The 22,680-nt window shown below is 52.2% G+C and overlaps 7 protein-coding genes across 7 annotated transcripts; 3 read left to right on the top strand and 4 right to left on the bottom strand.

The window, feature by feature from the left end:
- Positions 1 to 2,558: 2,558 nt before the first annotated feature.
- Positions 2,559 to 4,294, top strand: LOC117839479 (24-methylenesterol C-methyltransferase 2). Its single transcript, XM_034719817.2, has one exon. It carries the CDS (start codon positions 2,838 to 2,840, stop codon positions 3,939 to 3,941), a length of 1,104 nt encoding a protein of 367 aa, XP_034575708.1. The 5' UTR covers positions 2,559 to 2,837; the 3' UTR covers positions 3,942 to 4,294.
- Positions 4,295 to 7,885: 3,591 nt separating this feature from the next.
- Positions 7,886 to 10,036, bottom strand: LOC117836865 (probable inorganic phosphate transporter 1-7). The gene has a single exon (XM_034716382.2). It carries the CDS (start codon positions 9,930 to 9,932, stop codon positions 8,313 to 8,315), a length of 1,620 nt encoding a protein of 539 aa, XP_034572273.1. The 5' UTR covers positions 9,933 to 10,036; the 3' UTR covers positions 7,886 to 8,312.
- A 326-nt stretch (positions 10,037 to 10,362) lies between these two features.
- Positions 10,363 to 11,163, top strand: LOC117836866 (uncharacterized). Its single transcript, XM_034716383.2, has one exon. It carries the CDS (start codon positions 10,588 to 10,590, stop codon positions 11,002 to 11,004), a length of 417 nt encoding a protein of 138 aa, XP_034572274.1. The 5' UTR covers positions 10,363 to 10,587; the 3' UTR covers positions 11,005 to 11,163.
- A 1,228-nt stretch (positions 11,164 to 12,391) lies between these two features.
- On the bottom strand, positions 12,392 to 13,321 carry LOC117839522 (cleavage stimulating factor 64). Its single transcript, XM_034719865.2, has one exon. It carries the CDS (start codon positions 13,278 to 13,280, stop codon positions 12,573 to 12,575), a length of 708 nt encoding a protein of 235 aa, XP_034575756.1. The 5' UTR covers positions 13,281 to 13,321; the 3' UTR covers positions 12,392 to 12,572.
- A 250-nt stretch (positions 13,322 to 13,571) lies between these two features.
- On the top strand, positions 13,572 to 14,236 carry LOC117839523 (uncharacterized). The gene has a single exon (XM_034719866.2). It carries the CDS (start codon positions 13,572 to 13,574, stop codon positions 14,043 to 14,045), a length of 474 nt encoding a protein of 157 aa, XP_034575757.1. The 3' UTR covers positions 14,046 to 14,236.
- On the bottom strand, positions 14,206 to 17,090 carry LOC117835819 (pentatricopeptide repeat-containing protein At4g35130, chloroplastic). The gene has a single exon (XM_072290994.1). The coding sequence runs from the start codon at positions 17,031 to 17,033 to the stop codon at positions 14,658 to 14,660; it is 2,376 nt and encodes a 791-aa protein (XP_072147095.1). The 5' UTR covers positions 17,034 to 17,090; the 3' UTR covers positions 14,206 to 14,657.
- Positions 17,091 to 18,043: 953 nt separating this feature from the next.
- On the bottom strand, positions 18,044 to 20,967 carry LOC117835163 (uncharacterized). The gene is made up of 4 exons (XM_034714541.2): positions 20,219 to 20,967; positions 19,604 to 19,825; positions 18,827 to 18,997; positions 18,044 to 18,538 (listed from the first exon to the last, which is right to left on the bottom strand). The coding sequence occupies exons 1-4, from the start codon at positions 20,690 to 20,692 to the stop codon at positions 18,512 to 18,514; spliced, it is 894 nt and encodes a 297-aa protein (XP_034570432.1). The 5' UTR covers positions 20,693 to 20,967; the 3' UTR covers positions 18,044 to 18,511.
- Between the last annotated feature and the right edge of the window lie 1,713 nt (positions 20,968 to 22,680).

The following is a 22,680-nucleotide window of genomic DNA, read 5'->3' as shown; positions in this document are numbered from 1 at the left end:
CTGCTCATGTATTCAACAACCGTAGAGAAGTATGTCTGTTTCTAGTATTTCAGCTCACTTTTTCTTTCTAAACGAGTACATGAAAATTTATGCCAAACTTCTAAAAGATATTAATTGTTAGTACACATTAACATATTGGATTTTTCAAAAATGCATATGATCAAACATGTAAAAATAGTGAGGGTGAAATCAATATTGAATATGAAATTAAATATTCCTAATCAAAATTTAATCTTGTACAAAAAATAGTTAATACGAAGACATTACAATAATTTCCTAAACACTGACCATCATGCCACGAATATCAATTATCAAATAATACTCAATAACTTGTTACGCCACGAATATACTTTAGTCCAACATTAGAAAATATGTTGTTTTGTGGTAACATTTGGACTGCAAATGTACTGATTCGCAAGTTATTGCATTAAGTTAAGCATTTTATAAGTTCTTGGACCAGTTTGTACCCACCTATCAAGTTAGTGTACTAGATTGAGTATTTTACAAGTTGTTAGATCAATCTGCACTCACCTGACAAGTTACTGTACTAGATTGAGCATTTTATAAGTTGTTGGACCAATCTGCGCCCACCTAATAAGTTACTGTACTAGATTAAGAGTTACTGAACTAATCTGCATTCACCTGATAAGTTATTGTATGAATTAAAAATACTCTTAGTTCTTATGTAAAACTTTTCACGGTGCACCTCACGTCCTCACACTTAATCACGTCCCTCTTCTTCAATGGCAAACATGGAGAAGATAGAAATCATCCACGGTTCTCAATGCGATTTTCATTCACACGTGAAGGAGCAGGGGGTGTTTACAGTGGCATGGCAGAGTAGGCAATCATCTTCTTGGTCAGATTGTTCGCCTAAAGCGTACATGAAACGCGTGTACAGTTTAAGACCTAAATGGTGATTTCACAATATACGATTTGAATGGTCGTTGGTGGTCAAATATGCATGGTTACACATAACATAAGGTCAGTCTCAATGCACAACTTTATTGTACAGTTATCAAGATTGGTAACTAGGTAACTGTACTTGTCGAGTGTCATGGGGATGAAACTTCTCTTATATATGATGAAACACCTTCTTCTCTCTCCTCGTACATACCTTGCCAAGTCAGCAAAATTGTTGATGTCGTATGAAAATTAATGCTCATGAAACTCTAAATAAACTTCCATTAAAATTAGCCTAAACACGTCTAGACACCTATGCTGATTTCCAAACATCTGCTTATTTAGACGATTGCAATTGAAGTGAGGACATGTGAGCGAGACCATGCGAGTGGGAGGAGTGATATAGTGGTTATTTAATGTTCATTAATGAATAATGTTTAATGACAATGAGAGATCAAAGATATATATTTCTAGCCATGAAAGGTAGGCATGGAAGCTATAGTGTATAATTATAAAAATGATTATAGTATTTGTTTACATATTTGCCGTCTTGGCACAAAACGTCTAAACATCGTACCATAGTTGATTGACCAGACTGTCCAGTGATAGACACAGAGGGCGTTTAGCAACTTAGAAAATACTATATGCTTACAAAACTATCTAGAACAACAACAAAAAAAACCACTGTCGAATTGTAGTCTCTGTATTAAGTGCAGACCATAAAAAGATAGTTATAATACGCCTTTTCACCTGTGCATTGTATATTTGCATGCATCGCCTACCCAGTGCCACGTTCGGTGTTCATCGATCTGTTTACACAAGCATCCAACAACCCTTGTTTGCACCCTCTCGTCCAAACCGGCTATTGAGGTATTTGGATCATTGCCCGATTTTAAACAACTAAAATCACTGCGCCGGCACTGTAGCATAATATAACATTTCGTTTATATTTGTGAATTATTATTTAAATATTGATTAATTAGGCTCAAAAGATTCATTTCGCAAAGTACAACCAAACTGTGCAATTAGTTTTTGATTTCGTCTACATTCAGTACTCCATACATATACCGTAAATTTGATGTGATAGGAACTTGGAGTCCGTACCGAAGAAACAAGCACCCCCTGTTTATCCGACTGCGGAGAACATCTTCGAGTCAGATCAGACACTGCGAAGCACATCTTCGAGTCAGATCAGACCATACGCATACGCTGTCATGACCTTTCTTTTGTCAAGTCAGAACAGACCATACGCATACGCCATACGCTTTGTCACCAATTTTCACAAGAAAACATATCTGAAGCGAGATGGGGCAACTCAACTGCTATTGTGGTTCTGCAAGCTCCAACCGCCAGCGCATAGAGAGAGAGAGAGACGGGGTGATGAAAGGCCCAAGGCCCAAGCACATCGCCACACACACATGGCAGTACGTCAGGCTGTCCATGCCAACCGGCCTCCACATCCGTGCCAGCGCGTTCGTTCCGCCTCGTGCCCCCCGCCCCGTGCCAAAAGCAATCTGGCTGGCTGGACCCATCCTCCACCGGCATCGCATCGGCACATCGCCTCCCCCCTCGCACGGGCACGGGCCGCACGGCACGGCGCGGCGGCTCCCAAAAAATCATTCCCATAAAAAAACTGGGCAGCCGCCGCAGCAGCAGCGAGCAAGGCAAACCGCACCCCTGACCTCATGGCTGAGGCATCGGCCATCGGTCTCGCCGTAGCCGTCCGATCGGATCGCAGCCCAGCGCCGCACGTCGCGGAGCCAGACCCTCCTCCCACACGCGCTCCACCCAAAAATCTCACGCGCTCGCTAGCTTAAATCCCCAAAGCCCACCCAAATCCCCCGTCCTCCTGTTCATTTCCTCCTCCCTCTTCTCCCCCTCCCCCTCCTCGCGCCGCTCGTCGCTGAAGAGGGAGGTTCTCGGGTGCCGGCGGGATGGAGCCGGCGACGATGGCGTGGACGGCGGCGGTGGTCGGGGTGGGGCTGGTGTACTGGTTCGTCTGGGTGATGGGCGCGGCGGAGGTGAAGGGCAAGCGGGCGGTGGATCTCAAGATGGGATCCATCACGCGGGACAAGGTGCAGGACAAGTACACGCAGTACTGGTCCTTCTTCCGCCGCCCCAAGGAGACGGCCACCACCGCCGCCTCCGCCGAGAAGGTGCCCGCCTTCGTCGACACCTTCTACAACCTCGTCACCGACATCTACGAATGGGGGTGGGGCCAGTCCTTCCACTTCTCCCCATCCCTCCCGGGCCGCTCCCACCGCGACGCCACCCGCGTCCACGAGGAGCGCGTCGCCGACCTCCTCGGCGCCAAGCCGGGCCACCGCGTCCTCGACGTCGGCTGCGGCGTCGGCGGGCCCATGCGCGCCATCGCCGCCCACTCCGGCTCCAACGTCGTCGGCATCACCATCAACGAGTACCAGGTCAACCGCGCCCGCGCGCACAACCGCAAGGCCGGCCTCGACTCCCGCTGCGAGGTCGTCTGCGGCAACTTCCTCTCCATGCCCTTCCCCGACGCGTCCTTCGACGGCGCCTACTCCATCGAGGCCACCTGCCATGCGCCCAAGCTGCAGGACGTCTACGGCGAGGTCTTCCGCGTCCTCAAGCCCGGCGGCCTCTACGTCTCCTACGAGTGGGTCACCACCTCGCTGTACCGCGCCGAGGACCCGGACCACGTCGAGTGCATCCACGGCATCGAGCGCGGCGACGCGCTCCCGGGCCTGCGCCGCCAGGACGAGATCGCGTCCATCGCCAAGGAGGTCGGCTTCGAGGTGCTCAAGGAGCAGGACCTGGCGCTGCCCCCCGCGCTGCCGTGGTGGACGCGCCTCAAGATGGGCCGCGTCGCCTACTGGCGCAACTCCCTCGTCGTCCGCGTGCTCACCTTGCTCCGGATCGCCCCCAAGGGCGTGTCCGAGGTGCACGAGATGCTCTACGAGACCGCGCAGCACCTCACCCGCGGCGGCGAGACCGGCATCTTCACGCCCATGCATATGGTGCTCCTCCGCAAGCCCGCCGCCGCATCTGAGGAGGCGAAATAGTGTAAGACTACGACACCATTTCCCATTTACTCACCCACCGCAAGGGGAAGAAGAAGAAGAAATAATCTGGCAGGAGGAGCAGCAGAGGTAAGAAGAGCAGATGCTACTCGGAGAGCTTCAGGAATCGAATTTGAATCTGTTAGAGAAGATACTAGGAACCATGCTTCTTGTTCGTAGCTTTCAGTTTAATTTTTTCGGTGGAGGATTATCGGGTTGGAGAGAGAGACGAGGTTGGGATTTAAATTTGTTTTCTCGCTTGCTTGATCGGTGGATCGATCTACCTATCTATCATCGTCAGCCATGTTTTGTCTGCAACAATACATTGGAATTGAATTCCCTAATTGTTACTGCTACTACTAGTGATGGTGTGAGATCTGCACAGGGCACGATCTCCCTCTTTTCATACCAGTCAGTATATCCTTATCATCATCAGTTTTACCTGCTCCGTGCCCCACGGCTCGTGTTCTGCTTCCGTCGTGCCGCGCACGCCGGCCGGCCAGGGCGCGGTGAAAAAGGTTAGAAACGACAAACATTCCCGCTGTTTCACATTTCACCTTATTTTTACCCGCGCCACAGCCACGAACACGAGGCAGAGATGGTCCAGCCAAATAAAGAGAGTGGTGCCTGGTGCGTGACCGTCACGAGCCCCGGGCCTACGATCTCGTCCTCCTATGGCAAGTGGGCCCCGAGATCGGATCTGAAATGTTGTTTAGGCGTTTGATCAGTCAGCTGCTCGGCTGCCGGAGTTAAAAAAAGTGGAGGAGTGATTTTTTTTGTTGAGAAACTGTCAGAACTGAAATGGAGAGGGGTGGGCGGGGGATGGGGACAAGCCGGGCACGTGAGCATGTCACGGATGCCGATGCGCGCCCCCCGTGTTTCGGCCTCGGCGTCGTCGTCCACCTCTTTTCTTTTTTTCTGCACCGCCGCGCCTGCGCAGGGAGCGACACGGAAAAAGCTGACACCTGCCCGGGGCGGGGGCTTTGCTTTCTCCGCGCGCGGGCGTGGCCCCTCGCCGGCGCGCCACTAGTCCTAGTGATCCTCTGCGGCCGCAAGCCGAGCGAAAATATCCGTTGGGGTTGGGGTCGTGGCGTGGCGCGCCAATGCCGATGGATGGTGGGGCCTCGATCGTGTCAGCGGCGTGCAGGATCGGTCGCTGTCAGAGGAGCCTTTGGTGGCGGGCGGTGGCATGTGCTTGACTGCTTGCTGTTCCGCATGGTAGGAGCAAAAAGAATGGAGTCTTCAGTTTTGAGCAATCTTCAGATATTCGAATTAAGATGCTGCTCCACACTCTCTCTCTCTCGTGTTGTGTGGCTAATTCGGGAGACGGACTCTATTAAGTTTAATTAACTTATGATTAGCACATATTTATCGTAGTACCACATGATCAAATCATGGATTAATTAGACTTAATAGATTCATATAGCCTTCATTTATGCAATTAGTGTTGTAATTAATCTATATTTAATACTCCTAATTAGTATCTAAATATTCGACGTGGATCAAACACCCGCTAGTTCAGATATTCGAGTAGATTATTAAGGAGCAGGTAACGTAGGAGGCGTGCGATCTGCCGATCTGGATCTCAGTCCTGTGGTGCCGTTGTACGCATCCGTACCAAGTAGGGGGTGCTACTACCTGTGAAGCCTACTAGGCCTCCTGATTCCAAATCCTGAAAGCTTAACCGAGAGAGAGATTATGAAATGCCAAGTAGATTGTTCTTTTTTAATAATTCAAGTAGGCTAATTTTGAGCGCACGCTAGTCTATTTTTTGTTCTGATCGTTTGCTCAAAGGAAAAGTAATAAACAGAACATAAGTAGGGAGACCATCTCTGGCCATAGGACCAAACCGTTCCTGCGAAGGCAGCAGGGCTGTCCATCGAAGTCGAGGGGCCAAAACAAAAGCCAGGCAGTTTCGTCGCGAGCCCAACTGGAATTGCCAAGGAGGCGGTTAAGTACTCGTACCAGCGATCCCTGATCTGCCCCGGCGGTGAATCACATGCCTGCCCGCCTGTCTGTCGACACAGGCGCCGCGGGTCGCTGCTGAACTGGAGGGCCGCCGGGCGGGGGAGGGAATATCTGCTGCCTTGGCGGCTTGGCCACACCAACACCATGCTTCGCTTTGCTCGTGTGTGGCTGCCGCCTTGGCAACGGAATATCGCGTATTAAATGATCTCCCCGATTTGGATTTGCAGCTGAACTCGCGCATCAGATGCACGCCCACCCAGTGTACCCACCCCACCACGAACCAAATGGTCCAGGCTTGAGGCTTGGCTGTGGCCGGCCCGGCTGCTGCTCTGGATCTTGCCTGGCTGCAGCCCCGCCTCCAGCTTTCTTTAAAAGTGCCCTCCTCCCCTCTTGCTGCCGAGATTGTTTTGTTTTTGCCCCCCTCCCCAATTATTTACGGGGCTCTTCGAATTAAGTACCCTAATTAGTGAGCTCAACTAGCTGGCGCCCAACCATCTCCCGTCGTGGCCAGGCAGACGCCGTTTTTTTTCCCCCTTCCTGATCAGATGCTTACAAAACTGTTTTGTTTGGGTCGCTGTCCCGGCATGAGACTATGAGACATGCATCACTTCCTTTTGTCCGGTCTCCACAGCACTGCGTCTGTGTGTGAAGGTTTTCGAAATTAATAACACCACTGTGTGGGCTGGGATCTGAACTAGCAATCCCTCCGACCCATCGAACCAAGGCTAACGTAGACCAACCAAGTCGCGCTAAGGAAATCAATGAATGCATGGATGATGACGACATAACCAAGCAAGCATAACGATCCCTGCATCGCCTTGGGCACGTGTCTCGAATTGGGGTCGCACGTGAAGCGTTGCCCCCCTCCGGAGGCACGCCACGCTTCCGGTCCGAACGTTTTCGAGCGGCTCGTAGCTAGCTAGCAGCTACCCCTGATCGCCGCTGATTTGGACGTGGGCGTCGGAAGATCGCCCTGACGGAAAGCAGCATTGTTCTCTAGTCGTTTCCGTCGCGGCTGCCGCTTGTGGAGTGTTGGCGACAACTGACACAGGATGGCGTAGGGAAGCCTCGGCTCGTTATGGTGGTGCCCGGTGGCCCGAGCGCGCGGTCCCCGGCTTTGTGTGTGTGGCTCACCGCTCACGGCGCTGCGCCGTTGATGAAACTGAAAAGTCGCGGTGATTCGCTGTGGTAAACTGGTAACCAACTAGATTGGCGTTTTTGGATGCGAGTCGGAATCGAAAGCGTGCACGGGCACTGAGATGTCATGCTCATGCGCCACCGAGACGTCGCCGTAGCGTTTGCTGGGGTTTTTTTGGCCGAGTGCGTCGGTGGTAGACATCTGCTCGTGTTCACGAGACGGGAATGACAGTGGACGGCATCGGCTTTGATCACGGCTGCGACTGTCCCGGACTGCTGAATAACCTGTTCATGCTGCAGTGCGGTTCAGGCTCGAATACTCCAGCTGCATCCGTCTGTGTGCTCTTTCATTTGCGCGCGCACAACATGTTGACGTTTGTGTGCTGTTCTTTTTCAGTGGCACCCGTGCTATACAAACAGGGTGTCATGACATGATCAGAAAGGAACCGGAAGAATTTTCTCCCGGGACAGTGTGCTGACCTGACCTTTGCAGGTCGCGAATCGTTATCTCCGAGGCTTTGTGTGGTGGGTGAGAAGAATTCCACTAAATTAAGTCAAAATATTCGTGCAATTTAAGTCAAAAAGTGGGATGGCTGGGTTTACACAGGCTCAGAACCGTAAAAGCCCGAGACTAGCTGAGAGGAAACGGACCCGCATTTAGTCTTTGGCAGTTCGGAAACATGGATTACTGGCCCTGTACATATCGTTCGAGCTGCATTGCATCAACAGTAGGCGCCTTGACTTGCTGTTACTGCATTACTGTTTCAGTACTGATTATGTTGGCATACTGTGCCTTCTCAAATCAAAAGCGTGATGAAATCAGAGTGGAGCAGCGGCAACCGCCGCTCCGCCAGGATAGAGAGTAATCAGCAGCAAATCACAAGCATGAGTTCAGCGTAAGATGGGCCAGCCAGACTTCTTTCTGTTGGCGCATGGCACCAGCAGCAGTTTGCTGCAACTGGAAGCCCACGGAAGGAAGAGGCCGGAGTTCCTCCGGTCCTTGGGCCAATGGGCCTGCAGCGCGGAACCGGAGATCCGCAAATTCCTGAAGACCGTGGCGCGCGCGCGGGCAAACAACTAACTCCTCCGCATCCTCCGGGTTTGTTGGCAGACTCATCCATCCATCTCAACGCCCCATTCAACTCACACAACTTTATTCCAGTCATGCGACACGACTACTGAATTCCTAGCTCTCTACTACTACAACTCAAACGACTGCCACGTCTCGATGGCAAAACGCACGCACCAACTAACCCAAAATCACCCGCTCTAGCACGCATCCAGCGGCGAGGCTGGTTCGGCGGCGCCTGGCTCGTTCTCGCGCGACATCTCCTCGAGCGACTTCCCCTTGGGCTCCGGCACCAGGAACGTGAGCAAGAACCCCAGGAGGCTGCACCCGGCGAGCGCGAACAGCGACATGCGGACGCCGATGCCGGGCGGGTACCCGTGCGCCGTCTTGGCCGGGTCCGGGCTCTGCGCCAGGTACAGGAACCCGAAGGACCCGATGATGGCGCCCACCTTCCCCGACGCCGCCGAGATGCCGTGGCACGTCGCGCGGAGCCGCGCCGGGTAGATCTCCGCCGGCACGATGAATGTCGTCGCGTTGGGCCCGAAGTTGGCGAAGAAGAAGGTGAAAGCGTACATCACCACGAACCCAGTCTGGTTCCCGGGGCTCCTCCAATGCTCGTACGGCGCCGCCAGCCCGAACATGAACGCCGCCATCATCAGGAACCCGGCCAGCTGGATCTTGAACCGACCCAGCACGTCGATGAACGCCACCGTGAACCAGTACCCCGGCACCGTCCCGCACAGCGCGATCAGCGTCTGGGCGCGCGCGATGTGGAACAGCTCGTCCAGCGCGCTCATCGTCCGCGCCGCCGGGATCCACCCCACCGCGCTGAAGATGTCCTTCTGGAACAGGTTCTGCGAGTAGTAGGCGATGTCCAGGAGGAGCCACGTCGACGCCGTGCCCACCAGGTGGGCCCCGTGCCGCCTCGCGAACTCCCAGGAGAAGAGCCCGAACGGCCGGCTGCACTTGGGGCAGCCGCCGGTCGCCGCCGGCGCCGCCACCTCGGCCTGCTCCTTGGCAATCTCCACGTGGAGCACCTTGGACATGTCCGCCGCGGCGCGCTCGGCGTTCCTCGCGACCAGCGCCGTGTACCGCGCCGTCTCCGGCATCTTCATCCGCCAGTAGAAGGTCAGCGCCGCGGGCACCGCGCCGAACATGAGGATGATGCGCCACACCAGGTCCGCCTGCGGCGGGGTGGACGCCAAGGGCTCGACGGCGTACGGGGGCGCGGGGAACTGGCTCTTGAAGATCGCGGTTATGCCGATCGCGACCGCACCGCCGGCGAGGATGCCGAACCCCTGCATGGCGAACACGGCGGCGATGAAGGCGCCGCGTGTCTTCTTGTTGGCGTACTCGGACATGATGGTGGCGGACAGCGGGTAGTCGCCGCCGATGCCGAAGCCGAGCCAGAAGCGGAAGAAGCAGAGCGTGGCCATGACACCCGTCGGCGAGTGGCCGAACGACAGCCCCGACGCGATGGAACAGACGATCATCAGCAGCAGCGTGACGCCGTAGACGCTCTTCCGGCCGACCTTGTCGCCGAGCCACCCGAAGAAGAGCTGCCCGGACAGCGTGCCGACGAAGGCCACGCCGTTCACGGCCGCGGAGACGTTCGGCGGCAGGCTGCCGGGGTTGGGAGAGGCGTCGACGGTGTAGTAGATGCGCCCCAGCAGCTTGGTGACGAGGGAGATGCAGAAGAGGTCGTAGGCGTCGGTGAAGAAGCCCATGCCGGCGACGATGATCGCCGTGAAGTGGTACCACTGCGTCTTGGCGCCGTCCAGCGCCGAGAGCACGTGCATGTTGTTGCGCTCGCCCGCCATCGGACGATGCGATCGAGCTGCTGCTCCGGCGGCGCGTCTCGTCACTCTCTCTAAAACAAAACTGGGGTGATGTGTGTGTCAACTGATGAGGGGAGAGAACGGGCGCAGCGATAGACGTATAGCGAGGAAGAAGTGGGAATATTCGAGGCGCCGAGTCCTTCATTCCTTGTTGCCCAACTTCTCAGGCCACAAATCTCTCCCAACTCAACAGCTTCTTCCCTGGTTCCATGCAAAGCTTTGACGGGCTGGTTCCATCTCCATGCGGGGCGGTGGTGTTCTGTTATCACTGTCTGGCTGGCTGGGTGGGGATCGCGGGAGACGGAGAGGATATTCCCATGGGCCTCATATTTTCATTACAACATATAAGCGCCTTTGAACTGCTTGGTGGGCTGGGCTCAAGTATTTCCAGGTCAGGCCGATGGCGTAGCACCGAGTCCGAGCGGCCCGCCGGCAAGGCATCACGCCACCACCGCGTTCTGGCTTTGACTTCTGACCGATCACCACCACAAAGAAGCTTCTCCAAGCTAACGCCGGTCCAACGCGGCAGAGGCCGGCGCCGCAGCTGCCGCCCTCGGTCCTCCCTCCAAATCCCACCCTCCAGCCGAGTCGAGGCGAGCAAACTCTCCGTCCAGCGATCTCCCACGCGGCGGTCCCGATGGCGTCGGCGCCCGCCTCCGGCTCGTACCGGTGCGCGGCGTGCGGCGCGGACCTGAACCTGTCGGCGGCGCACCTGTACCCGGCGGGCGTCTTCTTCGAGGCCGGGAACAAGGGCACGCTGTCCTTCTCGTGGGTGGACGAGTCGCGCCTCCGGTTCGCGCCCGAGGACCGGATCCGCCCCTTCTTCGAGACCCGCAACTACTGGGGCATCCAGCGGAAGCGCACCCGCATCAGCTGCGACGCCTGCGGCCGCCTCCTCGGCCACGTCTACGACGACGGCCCGCCGCTCATGCAGGGCCCCGGGCAGTTCGGGATGGGGCCAAGCCAGGTGATCCCGCGCCGGCCGAGGTACCGCTTCAAGATCAAGGCCGTCGCCGCGCCCAGTCCGCCGCCTGCCGCCGCGTATGGAAAGTGAAACCTGCCGTGATGCGCCCCTGATTTTGGGTTAGTCTGGTCGCGTATCGTGTTGCGCTGTGATTTCTGTAAATTAGTCTTGTGTGTATGTAAATGGTGTCGTGCAGTTTTTTCACCTTGTTCATTGGTTGGTTGCAATAAAATTTGACATTTGGAGAAAGGCTTGCACAGCGTTCGCTGATCAAAACGATGCAATTTTCCGATCAAAGGCAACTCACGCGCAGTGATGCGGATGTGGAACGAAACTGAAGGAATCACTCTGCACTGCGCGTGCACGGAGTCGCTTCCGCCTCCGGATTCAGAATTCACTTTGTGATTGTGATTCTCGCTCCTGCCGCCGCTGGAGCTTGCACGGCAACCATAGTGCCCGTTCTCGCCGTTCGCGCACTCTCAGGACGCCGCGACATGCCGGCATCCCGTCCGATGAAGCAGCGGCCAGCCACCGAGCAGCGAGCGCCCCATGTCCTCTTACCCGTCCCCCCCCCTCACCGCATCGAACGCGCAGCGCATGTCTTACGCTATGGAGCTTAGGATGGTGATCACCCTGCCATGAACATTTCTCATTTTCGCTCCTCCCTCTTCAGAACATATTGGAGTTTGAAACCTTGCAGGGTTATGCTCCAACGTAATATCAATCCACAGGATCAGAGCGTATGGAAGAAGTTTGCTGGTACCACCGTGAAAATTCAAAAAAACTTCTCCTTTTTGCCCCTCCCTTTTCATAATTTAATTGAGCTAGAAACTTTGCAAAACGCCAGAATCATGAGGAAATGTAGCGACCATCTGCAGAAATTGTTCTAGATTTTTTGGTGCGCAGGAAGTTATCTGATGGTGGCTTTGTGTGGTCGTTATTTGAAACACCGACCACCTCTTAACGTTTTTTAAAATAAATTTCCTCTCTTCGGAATTTATTCTATTCTAGTTTGATATTTTATGGGATTACGCGGCGATACAGTGCCCATCCACAGACATTTTTCTAGGATTTTTTTTCCGCATATTGTGAACATAGGGAAGTGATTTGCTAGTTATTGACCACCCATGAACATTTGCCCTTTAATTTTCACCTGTCCTGTGCCCAACATACTTGAGCTTGAAACTTTGTGAGATTTAAATGCAATGCAAGGACATGATATGGCGTGGTCGGTATTTTAAACACCTACCCGGATGTGCCTATTCAAGCTATAGTAATTAGACCTGAATTGAAGAGCATGGAACATCTGAATTTCTGAATGTAACGTTGTTTGGGGGAATTTCAGAGTTCGTTTGATACTTGCCGCAATCTTTCACGTTGCATCGGCAGATCACATCACGGCAGTTACTCTCGGAAGACACTGGATCCGTACTAACAAAAGAACCAGCTGCATAATTTGGTTGTACAATTTCAAGCAAGAAAAAGGAAACACTGATTCCTTTGTTAATCAACAAAATAATCATCATACAATGTCATTGATAACTTTGCTGCAACTGCAAGCGTAGGTGTTAGATTACATCTGTTTCCTCCTAGTCGAACTACGAGGCCAGGAAACAATCACGGTAGAGGGCCAGAGCCGAGACAGCAAGAACAACTGATCAGAAACACGTGACGCCGACAGCAGAGACCGCGATCTTGTGCTTGAAGCCGCCGTCTTCCACTTCCACCTTCGCGAACTTGGCGCGGTGATCGTCGGTGGACTCCGCCGCCGCCGCCCGCTTCTTGTTCTTGGCCTCCTCTGCAGCTTCATCCGCGGCCGCCATGTCCAGAAGATGACGCACCTGCTCCATGACCGTGGCCAATCCCGGGACGTGCTCCTCGAGCAGCTTCAGGGTGTCGGGGCCGTCGCCCTCCAGCGCGGCCACCATCTCCCGCAGCTCCCGCGCCGACCGCGCCGCCAGGAACCGCGTGACGGAGTCGAGCGGGGGCGTCCCGGCGACGAGGGACGCGGCGTGGATGGCGTCCTCCAGGCCGACGGGCTCGCTGTCGCCCCTGGGGCGGCGGCGGCGGTGGCGGCCGGCGAGGCCGACGCGGAGCTCGCGGCCGCGCAGGGGGTGGCCGTCGAGGTTGCGGCAGGCGCTGCGCGCCGTCTCGTCGTCGGGGTACTCGACGAAGGCGTAGCCCTTGCGCTTGCCGGTGGCCGGGTCGGCGGCGAGGCGCAGGGAGCGGAGGGGGCCGATCAGCTCGCAGGCGTCGCGGAGCTCCTTCTCGGAGGCGTGGAACGGGATGTTGCCGACGAACACGACGCGGCTGCACCGGCAGTTGGCGGCGGCGGCAGCCAGGGACGTAGACATGGTGCCGTCCATGCGCAGCGCAGGGACTGCGATGGATGGATGGTGCGGGGAGGAGAGCGCGCGCGCGTTATAAAGCCGGGCAGCCGCCGATTCGACTCGAAGTCGGGCTTCGGGAGTCCGACTCTTCGTAATGGAAGCCCAGCCCAGACCCAGCACAATTAATTTTCCACCGACCCGATCCCACCCATTCTAGTCCAGCCCGGTCCAGCCTAGCCCAGCTCAATTCCGATCCTTCACCGCCCGCCCAGGCTAAGCAAGACCCAAATCAGATTCGGACTCTGCCGCAGCACAGGACCATCAACCATGCCCGTAGCCGGACGCGGCCGCTCCTCCGCCGTCCTCCGCGCGCTCCTCGCCGCGCCGAGGACGAGGCCGCCCGCGCGGGCCATCCACGAGGGGCCCGACACCATCGAGGAGCTCCTGGACCGGCACCTCGTGAAGAAGCCCGCGGCGGTCCTCGACGACGACGCGGCGGAGGCCGAGGCGCGAAGGCGGCTGACGAGCACCCGGCGGGAGGCGCTGGGCCTGTACCGAGACATCCTCCGGGCGACGCGGCTCTTCGCGTGGCCCGACGACCGCGGGGTGCCGTGGCGGGAGGTGCTGCGCGCCAACGCCCGGCGCGAGTTCGAGGAGGCCCGCGGGGAGCGCGACCCGGAGGTGGTGGCGCGCCTCCTCATCGGCGGCCGCGACGCCGTGCAGCAGGCGCTCGACCGCCTCGCCGAGGCGTCCCGCCGCGCGATCCAGGCCGAGGAGGCCAAGCGCCGCGGCGGAGCGTAGATTTCAGAACAGGATATCCCCAATCCAGGCGGTCTACTACTTTTTTTTGTTGTTCAATCTTCTGTAAACGACTACTCTATGTTTGAAAGGAAATGGTTCAGAGGACTGATAAATCTCAAGCACAAACTCCTCTACATGTTTGATTTTGTCTCGGCAAGAATTTGTGACAGTTAAAAACAGCTTTCCTAGCATTTGATCAGTGTATGATGTATGGTACAATTGAGTTACCTGCAATTCAGAGTCTTTTCACTTGAAAAGAATCGACTTTGTACATCATGCTACTATCAATTGCTACAAAAGATTACATTTGTTTCATGTATCAAAACTGTAATCAGTACTAGTAAGTCACAGTATTTCCCCCTCGCTATGTCAAAATGGGGAAAAATGATGTTCCCTCCAGCCACGACCACGAGCACCTTGGAGTGGATGTCTCACGTATGTGTCCTCAACTTTATCTATGCTGTAATAGCTTGGCATAGTTGATCATACCTGTTGGGGATAGATCCCCAATACCCTGTGTCAGTTTCACAGGATGCTGGGTGTTCTGTATCCAGGCACTGCGTTGCTCTTCCAGAAATTCATTCAGACATTCCATCAACTGTGAGTAAAAAATCACCAGTAGTCACCACAGCAACAGGAGCCATCTGAAAATACATGATAGATCTTTGCGTCACCAACAACAATCTTCCGCCTTGAGTATTTTGATATCAGCTTCAGTGCATGATGGCACTGGTTACATACACGCACATTCTTCTTGACAAGAACGGGAGCTCCAGCCTCAGATGATATCAGACCAAAGGCAACAGCCAGCCTTACACTATGCTTATTGGGCAGTACTGTTCTCCGTGATGCCAAAGGATCCGAATCGCTGAGATTACTTGGGCTATCAAAAGTTTCTCCAATCTCTCTTGATAGAATATCTGATAATTCATGAATTTCCTCGCTCTGAGGGTGAGACATGTCCCCATTGACAAAACTGCACTCTTTATCATGAAGCTCGACAAGGCTTCTTGCTTCTGTCCTTTGGAACCCCTTCTCCTTCATCAGAGATCTTATCCTCTCGACATCCTCCCATCTCCCAGCATCAGCATACATGGAAGACAGAACAACATAGCATCCTGTGTTGTTATGTTCCAGTTGGAATATCCTCTCTGCTGCATATTCTGCTATATCTATATCATTATTGTTTCTGCTCGCGGTAAGTAAGGAACCCCAAATCCTGGATGTTGGAGCTATCGGCATGTTTTCAATAAACTGGAACACCTCTCTAAGGTCACCTGTCCTGCCCAGAAGATCAGTCATGCATCCATAGTGCTCAATCTGTGGAACCATACCATAGTTTTGTTGCATTGAACTGAACTGCTTCCAGCCCTCAGCCTCCAGGCCTGAAACACTACAAGCAGTCAACACAGAGACAAAGGTACTCTCGTTCGGTTCCACACCGTTACATTGCATCTCATCAAACATTTCCAATGCAGTCTTTCCCTGTCCATGAATTGCATATCCTATAATGATCGTGTTCCAGGAGATCACATCCTTGCCTGGCATTTTGTCAAAGATCTCCCTCGAGGTCAAAATATTGCCGCACCTTGCATACATATGCATAACTGCGTTCATAATGAGAGTGTTGTCTCCATAGCCTAACTTGATAATGTAGCTGTGCATTTGCCTGCATTGCCTTAGTGACCCTAGCAAGACAAATGCTGGCACTACTGTCGTCATGGTGAAGTAGTCAGGATAAAGTGGTTGATTCAGTAACTCCATGAACAATGCGATGGCTTCCCAATACATTTCCTTGTACATGTAGGCGGCAATCATATTATTCCATGATACTAGAGTTTTGTCTGTTATCTGATCAAATACCTTTTCGGATGATTCCACTTTTCCAACTTTTCCGTACATGTCCAGAAGAGCAGTTTCAAGCACCACATGAGGAAGAAAATGTCTCCGAATCACATAAGCGTGAGCGCTCCTTCCATACAGTGAACTTTCAGTTTGAGCACAGGCGGCAAGCAAATTGATAGCGGTGACCACTTCCACCTGAAACCCCTCTGCTCCCATTTGCATGAAACAGTCAAATGCATCCACAGGCCGCTCATTCAGAGCGTACCCGCCTATCATACAATTCCATGTCACCACGGTCCTCAATGGCATCGTTGCAAACACGTACTCAGCAGACACAACATTGCCACACTTGCAGTACATGTCAAGAAGAGAAGTACCCACCTTGACATCCTGCTCCAGCCCATGTCTGATGGCATAGCCGTGTATCTCCCGCCCTTGCACCAGTGCCGACTCCAGGCAGCAAGCCACGAGAGCGGCTATTACCCCAACGCTGTCACGCCGCACCTGCAGCGCGTCGTTCATCTCCTGGAAGCACGCCAGCGCCAGCGCCCCCATTCCGTTGGACACGTACCCATCCACCAGCGCGTTCCACGAGACGATGTCCCGCGCCGGCATTCCATCGAACACCCTCTCGGCGTCCCCGACGAGGCCGAGCTTGGCGTAGAAGGCGACGAGCGAGTTGCCCGTGTACACGTCGGCGCCCAGGCCGAGCTTGATCACGGACGCGTGCGCCGCGCGTCCCTCCCCGAGCGCGCCGAGGCGCGCGCAGCACTTGACGACGACGGGGAAGGTGAAGCGGTCCGGCCGCGCGCCGGCGGCGAGCATGGCGCGGTAGGCCGCGAGCGCGTCGCCCGGGAGGCCCGCGTCGGCGAAGCCGCGGATCATTACGTTGTGGAGGAACGCGTCGGGGCCCCTGACGGCCGCGAAGGCGTCCGCGGCGTCGTCCATGCGGCCCGCCGCGACGTGGGACAGGACGAGGGACTTGGGACCAGAGCCGGGGCCGGGGACGCCTCCCTCGCCGCGCCTGGGACGGACGCGGGGCGGGGGCTCCTTGGCGGTGGCCGCGGTGAGGTGCTGGGAGGCGCAGGTGGCGGTGGCCGCGGCATGGGCTGCGCGAGAGGGGAGAAGGAGCGGCGTGGCCATGGTGTGGGGGCGGGGCGAGGGAGCCGCGGAGGGAAGCGGACCGAAGCGAGATGGGATATTTCTGTGCTGCGGGTTTTTGCTTTCGCGGTTTATCCAATCAGGGAACGGAGAAGAGGGAAGGAACGTGACGCGTCTCTACTCTCTTACTGCAGTTCAAATGGCCCGGCAATGGCAAACATATATGTTCGCAGCAGCTCCCGCTGCATTGCAGAGTACTCCCTCTGTTTAGAAAAAATAAGTAATTCTAGTTTTGTCCTAATCAAACTTTCTTAAATTTAATCATTTTTTTTGGAAAAAATAACATTTATAACACAAAATAGGTATATTTTAAAATGTACATTTCATAATGAATCTAATACTTATTTGGTATCACAAAAGCTGGTACTTTTCATACAATAAACTTAATCAAACTTAAAAACTTTGTTATAGGATGAAATTAGAATAACTTTCTTTTGGGACCGAGAGAGTACGTTTATCACAGCCGATACTACTACGAAACATGCCAGATATTCAGGCACGAACCATAAGAGCAACTCCAAGAGTATCTAAAAAATTCTTCCCCAAAACTATGTATTGGGGGTTCTCCTAAAAAAAATTTCCCCCAAAAACATATTAGTCCACAGCAGATCGCTAATAAATAGCCCCCAATATTTCAAACACAGGCCACGTCATCGTATTGGGCCCATCGGAAGGGACGCGCGGGCGTGCGGGAATCAGGATTGGGGGAGGAACGCCAACGCTAAAATATACGCGGTGGCAGGCTGTTTTTTAGCATCGCTAAAAAATTGGGAAAGGTTTAGGTGGATTGTTGGAGTTCATTTTTTCTCTCTTTTTTCCTTAAAAAAGGTATTGGGGGTAAGATTAGCAGCCTCTTGGAGTTGCTCTAACACCCCCCCAACACACACACACCCAAAAAAGAAAATCATACCAGTCAACATCTTGCTAGATATTCTGGCACGAACCATCCCAGCCATAGCCAATATCTTACTGAATATCAATGCAAGCACGCATGAATGAACCATTTCGAGAGGGATTTTGTTCCCATTTTCAAGCCAAAAAAGGGGTAGTATCATATACTCGAGTACATACAGGGTACAATTTGTACACCGACCATTGTGATGAGACATACTAGAGTACATAGTTAAGAACTGAGATTACTAAAGATCAAGGCAACAAGCACCTGTGAACGAACCATTCCGCGAGGCCTCCTTTTCCCATTTTGCAGCAAAAAATGGTCACATCATGTTGGATGACATAGTCCAGTACACAGTTACGGATTATGATTACAGACTATTCATACATACATGGTACAATTTGTTGACTGACCAAAAAAATCATCTGTCGCTGCTACAGGACTTGTTACTAAACAAATGTGTAGTTCTGATTTCTGTTACTCGGCTACCCCAGCAATCCTCAGGTGTTGTCTGTTGCGCAACATGTCATACATAAGTACCAACTCATGTTTCAGAAAGAAGCAATCAGCCACATTGTTTCCTTTTCTGGGCCTGCAAAACCAAAAGGCAATATATTAGTTCCAACTATTCAAAACAGTCTGTCATCGACTCAGTTATGTAACAAAAATACAAAGATACCAAGATCTAATATATCCTTTGTTGTCCACCAATACACAAAATTGCTAGACACATATCTAGTATTCCCTCCATCCCAAATTACTATTTGTTTTGGTTTTTCTAGGTGCATAGCTTTTGATATGCACATAAATATATACCATGACTAGATACATAGCAAAAATTATGTATCTAGAAAAGCCAAAACTACTAATAACTAATTACCTCCTGGAGTTTCCGGAATACCGACGCTTCCAAATCGCTAAATCCAGTTCCATCGATGTTGCTTGCCCTCGATTCATGTGTTTGAGATGGCCTTGCTGGTAACCCACCCGATTCTTGAACAGGAGCGACATTTAATGGAAACAGAGAAAAATGGTTCTGTATTGCTAATAGCTGCCAAAAGAGCAACAATCATTTGTTAGGCATTGCACAATGCAGAGTAATATAAAACTCCAATACATGAAATGTTGTTCAGTAAAGACCCCAAATTTATTAAAAAATAAAAAATATTAATGAAAACAGGAGAGGGGGGGGGGGCTACTGTGATTTTATAAATATTAAAAAAGAGTTTATGCACAAGCATGAAAGAGATAAGGGATCCCAAGAGATAATGTAGACAGCAAGAACCTGGTACATACTACTTAGTCAACGTTGCATGGTAACTTTCAAGGATTTGGTTTGCTCCATGTATAACCCGTACATACACATCCTTGAATTCTCCATCCATCAGGATAAAGATGTAGAATTATTAACTTATGCAACATTTGACACATAATTGTATTTAGGCTTGTGCATAAAACTGGGATCACTCTGCTATCTTGCTGTCATTTTCCTAGGAAGGTATAAGATGCACATTTGCTTACTACCTGATGTAAAATTTTGGATCGAAGTAGCACTAGCACAAAATCATAGTTTGCCAATGAACCGAAGTCAAACTATTCATCAAGGCCAGAATTGGAATGCTGTCCAAGGCTAAAAGAGTAGAGAAACAGGACTTACTGCAGCTTCTTTGGTGCCCATGACTACAATTGCTGAGCCCTTACTCCTTGATTTCCTTGTCTTGATTACTATGTCTTCGACTTTGCCGAATTTCTGGAAGAGTTCTTCCAACTTTGCTGCAGTATAAGAATCAGCACTCCCATCCCATGAAACCTTCAAGATCTTGCCCTTGTCTGTTTTCACCCCATCTTGCGAGGCTCCACCCTTCTTATCTCCATACGCCTGAAAATATAACCAAGTGGTGGCCATTGTCAAACTGCAATGTTTAACAAATAAAATTCTACTCTGTTGAACAAGCCCCTTGCACAGCCTTACCATGGACTCAATAAGTACAACTATAAGCGATTTTCCCTATAAGCATTTTCCCCTCTGATTACACTACTCACCAATAGTCTCAAAGAAATGTGATGTTTCAAGTGAATCATAATGTATATGAATTAGAATTTGCGAAATTTCCTGACACACAGGATCCCAAAATGTAGCTATCCTAATCAAATTAAATGCAAAATCAATAGACAAAATCGCTATGCAATCATCCTACTCAATTCAACAAACTAACTGAATAAATTTCCTAGAGCGCGCAGAAACCAAACTGAAAGAGTTCCAAACCCTTACCGAAGATGCCGTGGCGCCTGCAGCGGCAGCCTGCTTGGCGGTGCGGAACTGCTCGAGCTCGCGCTCGATGTCGGCGGCCTTCTGCTTCATCTCGCGCTTGGCGAGCTCTTCGGGGTTGGCGGGCTGGCCGGCGGCGGCGGCGCGCTCGCGCTCCTCGAGGTCGGAGACCGCCTTACGGCGCTTGACGCCCGAGGCGGCGGCGCGGGCCGCTGCCTCACGGCGGCCGCGGAGGCGCGCGTCGAACTGGCGGCGGAGGGACTCGTCCCGCAGTAGCTTGTATGAGCTCGAGAGGCGCTGGAAGTCGGCGGTGGCGTTGGGATCGTCGGGGCGCTTGTCGGGGTGGCGCTGCCGCGACTGCGTCCGGTAGGCCTTCTCAATCTGCTCGATGGTCAGCGCCGCGCCTTCCTCCCCCGATGGGAGGCAGAGCACCTCGTAGTGATCGATGTCATCCTCCTCCTGCCCCATCGCCGCCATGGACGCACGGCCTCAAATAGGTCACGTGGTGCCGCAGAGAAGCGCCCCCGCTCGCCTTCGCCTTCGCCTTCGCCTCCGCTTTGCCGGAAGGCGAGTTGAACGCGAGCGAGGGACACGGTGAGCACGGGGAGGGTAGGACGTAGGAGACCGGGCGCCGAAACCCTAGATCGAGGCCGAGGCAGCCGATCGGGAGTTGCCGAGTTGGAAACGGCGGGGAGCCCCGGGCTTCGGGTCGGGCTGAGGCCTGAGGATGCCGCTGTAGGCCCTCTGCAGAATTTCAAGACTATGAGGGGTGATTTCGAAAAAAAAGGGACGTAACCGGCGGTCGAAGACGGATCCGTCTCCATCTGAACCTTTTTTTTCCCCGAATATCTCCATCTGAACTATGTGCTCATATGTGAAAGTTTTCATGTATATGTGCAATCTCTCCATCAGTGTTCAGTGACATGGAGATGGTGATAGCACAAGCAAAAATTACATTTAATTTTTTTCATTATTGGCATACGCAATGTTTTTAATTTTGTCTTAAAGCTTGAATGATGTATTCCTAACATCGTCGATGTACGATAACTCTACGAATCCAAGATATATTTTGCTAGTTTCGTTTTCCACCACTTCGGTTGGCCTATCGTTCTTAGGACCCGCCATTTCTTGTAGCTTTTCACCTTGAGCACCAACCACTTGTTCACGTCGAACGGGAGCTCAAACTTCTCCCGATGCAATGCAATCCGATAGCCCCCTATTCATCGGGCCTCATATTATCAGGGTATCCTGGCAAGTTAGCGAAAATCTCGGATGTACTAGTCTTGGACCTCTGCTCTGGATCCAATATCTAAGGGATGTTTGGATATCAAGTGCTAAACTTTAGCAGTGTCACATCAGATGTTTGGATGCTAATTAGAAGGATTAAATATGAAATAATTATAAAACTAATTGCAGAATTCTTGAGCTAATTCGCGAGACGAATCTATTAATAAAGCTAATGAATCCATCATAGCAAATGGTTAATGTAGCACCACATTGTCAAATCATGAACTAATTAGGTTTAATAGATTTGTCTAGAGAATTATACTCTATCCATGCAATTAATTTTGTAATTAATCTATATTTAATACTCCTAATTAGTATCAAATATTTGATGTAACAAGTGCTAAATTTTAGCGAGCGGAGCCCAGCCCTAAGCAATTTGCATGGCCCGGTGAGCGTGATGAGGTGGGTCCTATCATCGCTGATGGTGATGCCATTAGGGTAGGTCACATCAGATTGCAGCACGGTGACTTGATTGACGTGTAGATTGTACTTTCATGATACGACCAGTAGAGTGTAGAGTCTCCGGTCGTCGTGATCATTTGGTGTTGCGATTGTTGGTAGAGTAGACGTTGCCAGTGACCTGGTCGACGTCCACCCCGTTCCTGAAACGGAATGGCTCGCCATCAGCCTTCGTGACCACCACAGTTGCCTCTCGTCCTCTCCAGTCTCCACCGCTCGACCCCACCCGCATAAACCGTAGGCCCAGCGGCCGGCCGCACGAACTTTCCCTGGCGACTGGGGTAAGTTCAGAGAACGCTCACCACCCTACTTGAACATGCAGTCATCCGAGATGCTGACGTACTCTCTCTATCCCGCAAAGAGTCTCTCCATCCCGCAAAGATTGTCCGTTTTAGGTTTGTCTTAAGTCAAACTATTTTAAATTTAATCAAATTTATAATAAAAAGTATTAATATTTATAAGATTTAGTACGCTATGAAAATATATTTCATAACGAATCTAATAAAACTTATTAGACATCAAAAGTATTGATATATTTTTAATAAATTTGATCAAATATAAGATAATTTAACTTATGACTGAACTAAAATGACACTCTTTTGCGACCGTGGCCATCGAACGCGACGCTCTAGGGGCAGACCAGCACGTCGGGCAGCTCCAGACGTCGATGGCTTTCGCTACGGCAGCCACGGCACTAGAGGGCATACAGGAGCAGCAGC

Source organism: Setaria viridis, chromosome 9 (assembly GCF_005286985.2).
Source record: "Setaria viridis chromosome 9, Setaria_viridis_v4.0, whole genome shotgun sequence".
Lineage (NCBI taxonomy): Eukaryota > Viridiplantae > Streptophyta > Magnoliopsida > Poales > Poaceae > Setaria > Setaria viridis.
This window is presented reverse-complemented; position numbering and strand designations above follow the sequence as displayed.